The sequence below is a fragment of the Oxyura jamaicensis genome (genome assembly GCF_011077185.1).
Source record: "Oxyura jamaicensis isolate SHBP4307 breed ruddy duck chromosome 19 unlocalized genomic scaffold, BPBGC_Ojam_1.0 oxy19_random_OJ91168, whole genome shotgun sequence".
NCBI classification, from domain to species: Eukaryota; Metazoa; Chordata; class Aves; order Anseriformes; family Anatidae; genus Oxyura; species Oxyura jamaicensis.
This window is the reverse complement of record NW_023304535.1, coordinates 1,280-5,106: the sequence shown is the minus strand read 5'-3', so window position 1 is coordinate 5,106 and position 3,827 is coordinate 1,280. Positions and strand designations below refer to the sequence as shown.

Sequence of the window (3,827 nt, the reverse complement as noted above, 5' to 3'; positions counted from 1 at the left end):
GGGACTTGTAAGATTTTGCTGTGGAGGAGAGGTCCTGTCTTTCCAGCTTTTCAGTTAGGGTTGTGTGGAGAGGGCTTGTGTGAGGTGTGAGCCAGAGAAAGTGAACGTGAGAGCCCGTTGTCCCATGGCTCCCTTCCCAGTGCTGCTTGGTGACCTCGTCTGGTCTCTGCTGGGCCTTGGTAATTTTGTTGTTGTTGTCACATTTTCTTCTGTCAGATAATCAAGAGAGTCATCTCAGAAACCTCCAGTGGGGGTGTCACTGGAAATGATGTCATCATGCATTTCTTCCTCTCAACCTTACCCTTTGGTGGTGTTGGTAAGTTGCTGGGGCTCCTGAAGCGTTGTGACTTGGTGCTTGTGCCACGGCACTGCAGTGGTTGGCTTGTGCCCGGTACGCTGCGCCTGTCACATGTGAAGGGCCTCTGGATAGCAGGTCTCAGTAACAACAACTTCTACAAGTCCCTTAGGAGAGGGGCCAAGAGAGAGAAATATGTTTGGTATGTGTTGTTGGGAGTTTGTGCAGTCAAAGGAGGGTGGGGGAGAAGTGAAATGGAGTGCAGATGGACACCTTAGAGACTGAGAAGTTCTGCAGAGAGGAATGACACAGCCTCCCTGCAGGAATAGAGGGGAAAAGTTATGCTTTAGAAGTGTAGCAAGCCAAAATGTGGGTAGGTAACTTGTGCTGCAGTTGGAAAGTAATGGAAACTTTCCTGTGTTCTTGCTAGCCGTGCTGGTGGCCACAAGTAGCCAAAGGCTTGACTGGCCCAGCCTGTGGTGTGACCTGGCCGCGTTGTGTGTCCCAGGGAACAGCGGGATGGGCGCCTACCACGGCAAGCACAGCTTTGAGACCTTCTCCCACCACCGCGCCTGCTTGATCAAGGACCTGAAGATGGAGAGCACAAACAAACTGCGGTACCCACCTGGCAGCCAGAAGAAGCTGGATTGGGCCAAGTTCTTCGTTTTGAAGCGATTTAACAAGGGCCACTTGGGACTGATCTTGTTGGCCCTGCTGGGGGTTGTGTCAGCGGTGGTGATAAAGGTGAGCTTTGGCTCTTTGCTCTCTACCTGAGTGCACGTGGAATTCATCTTATCTGCTGCCAGTTCTCTCTTTGCAATTGCAGTCCTTTCTTAGAGCCTGGCCTATATTTTTTTTGTCCTGACGCAGTATCTGGCCTATCTGAAATTACTAATATCTCTTTTCACTCTTGCAAATTCCTAGAATAGGAATGTCCTTAGAGAAGTCTCCTAGGCTTCTGTACTATTTCTTGCTCTGCCCTGGGTGGTGACACCTGTGAGAAACTCCCTGCAGAGGTACACAGAGGTCAGTGCATTTTGGACAGGTCTCATTTTCAGGGCTTGCTTCAGCAGGGCAGTGCGTAGGCGAGGCTGTGATATAAAGCTGAGGTCTGTGACAAGCTCTTGTTCGTCGTCTGGTTGCAGCCCCTTTCTGACCTCAGCTCAGTTATTTATCTTTCCTCCCCTGTTTCCAGTTGGGTAGTGAGGAAGGGTTGGATGTCCTTGCATCTGTCAAGGAAGCAGAAGCCTGCTGGGAGCAGCTGGAGGACTCAGGATGCCTCCTGAGGTGGAGCAATAAGATCTGAAACTCCAAGTGTGCCTCCTGTTGGTTCTCTGTGGCTGGCAGACCGGGCACTATGTGTGCCTGCGCTGGCTGCTCCTCGCAAAGCTCAGCTGAGCATCCTTCCTTGCCCTGCCCTGAGGATTTAGTAGACTTAAGGAGCAGCCATTGCTCAGAAAGGAGATGGCGGTTCGTTGTTCCGTGTTGTTACGGCTGTGAGGGGAGGTGCAGGAGCCCATCCAGCGGGAGGAAATAACCAAGTCTCCACATTTGAGTGCAGGAGGAAGTGCAAGAGCCAACAACTGGCTCAGGCCTTGAAGTAACAGCCAGGGAAGCAAGCCCTATGTAGGTGAAGGACTTCTCAGCGAAGAAGGGGGAACTCACAGCATCTTGAAATCGTTTGGGTTTTCTCAGAATCACCAGTCTGTGCTGAAGAGAAAAGCTCTCTTGATTGTGCTGGCTGCTCAGAGGCTGGGCTGGCTCAGTGGGTGTTAAGGAGAAGCAGGTTTCAGAGCTCTGCTGTTGCTGTTACAGTGAGGTAGGCATCTTTTTCTTTCTCTGTGTGCAGACCCGGTTTGAAATTGGGTGACACTTTGTTAGAGTAGTGAATGTGGGGCTTGGAGAGGTTCCCCCTGGCGCCAGAGAGCAATGCTTTCCCTGGCAGCAGTTGGAGCTCATTCAGTGTGTGCATGCTGAGGGGACAGGAGGCAGGTGAGCTGGTGCCAGTGACACCCTGGGGAAGCAGAGGGGAGCAAAGGGGCTTTGCTTCATGCTGTTCTAAAAAGACAAATGGTTTTGTTTCAACAACTTCATCACAGGACGGTGGTGTTGTGTTTTGCTTTCGCAGATGGCTTACTACTGAAGAGAGGAGAAGGCACCATAACCCATGTGCAAGATATTCTGCAAGATATTCTAAGTGCTCACCTTGTCTTTTTTTTTTTTTTTTTTTTTTTTTCCTTTTGAGCTGGGTTATTTCAGTGAGCTTTTGAGCACAAAGAGTAGCCTTGGGAAGGCACTAAACAGGGAGGAGCCTCAGACTCCTGTTTACTAAAAGGCCGTAAGGAAAGAAAGGGACCTTTGGGTACAAGCTCTCAAAAGGAGAACAGAAGAGCAAGAAATACCAGTACCTACCACCACCCCGTGCCGTGCAGAGCACTGCTTCCAGGAACACACACCCTGTGTCTTACACCAAGCTGCTTTGCTTCATTCAGTGACAAACAGGAGCTCACGTTTCAGCTGTAGCTGGGCTGACATTGTTTTCCCTCCGTTTTGGGAATGGTTGCTCTTCTGTCGTGCTCCAAACAGCCACCCTCTTGGTGATGAGTCTGAGAGAGGCTGTGCTCCTGCTGTGCTAATGATTTGTGCCAATAGTGAAGGTTATGAATAAACCAAGCTTGCCTTCTAATTGAGGTGAAATATTCCTGGATCCCTATCAGTGAGAATCATCCATAGCTGGCCAGGTGATGTAGGCTGCCAGCCTTTTTGGGGCTCTGGTATTCATTACGTGCCTGTTAACAATTATTTGACGATTAAAAGATAACAAAGAAGATATATGCACTGCTTGTATTTTACTAATAAGAATATCTTATGCTTGTACAAAAAAAAAAAAGAAAAAAAGAAAAAAAACACCTTTGTGGCCTGTAGAGAGAAGTGGTAATCATGAAAAACCTGTTCCGGGTCAGAGTCCTTGAAGGGGAGAACAATTACAGAAAGTGTGTGTACTCCTTTGTGTTTGAGCTTCTGGGTCTGCTGTAATCTTGCACTGGGTTATAACAGGGGACCTGTTCTAGCTTGGGGAGACAATACTGGAGAAATTTAAGATGAAAGGACCTAGTATATGTTGTCTAAATAAAATTTAAAATGATGAGAGGAAGACTGTGTAATTCTTAGAAAATAGTATTCGCTGTGCAGGAGGTGGGATTTCTTCATGTCTAGTGAAAATCCATACGATAACTATTTTTAATGATATATTTTGCAAGTACAAAATAAACGCTATGAATTTAAATAATGAAGCAAGTGTGGTAAGTCACTGCAGTCTCCTGTGGAATCCTGCCTGTCCTCTGCCACTCCTGGCTCTGGCCAAACATCACAGACATGTTGCAAGGTGTCAAGCTGATCGACAGATGTGCCCCAGGACAGGAACACAGATCCTCAGCACGGTGGTCTCCCTGCTTTTGGGGAATGAACAGCATGACTGGCTGGACCATTTCTGCTCCCGCCCTGTGGAAATCCATCCATGCGGTGTCTCCCA

At 48.4% G+C, this 3,827-nt stretch overlaps 1 protein-coding gene across 2 annotated transcripts; it reads left to right on the top strand.

The window, feature by feature from the left end:
* The first annotated feature begins 182 nt into the window (after window positions 1–182).
* LOC118158113 (aldehyde dehydrogenase family 3 member A2-like) lies at window positions 183–3,584 on the top strand. 2 transcript variants are annotated; one of them, XM_035312683.1, is made up of 4 exons: window positions 183–316; window positions 804–1,039; window positions 1,991–2,114; window positions 2,424–3,584. In XM_035312683.1, the coding sequence occupies exons 1-3, from the start codon at window positions 277–279 to the stop codon at window positions 2,069–2,071; spliced, it is 357 nt and encodes a 118-aa protein (XP_035168574.1). In that variant the 5' UTR covers window positions 183–276; the 3' UTR covers window positions 2,072–2,114; window positions 2,424–3,584. The 2 variants fall into 2 exon arrangements, with proteins under 2 accessions (XP_035168574.1, XP_035168575.1); XM_035312684.1 differs by lacking the exon at window positions 1,991–2,114.
* The last annotated feature ends 243 nt before the right edge of the window (window positions 3,585–3,827 follow it).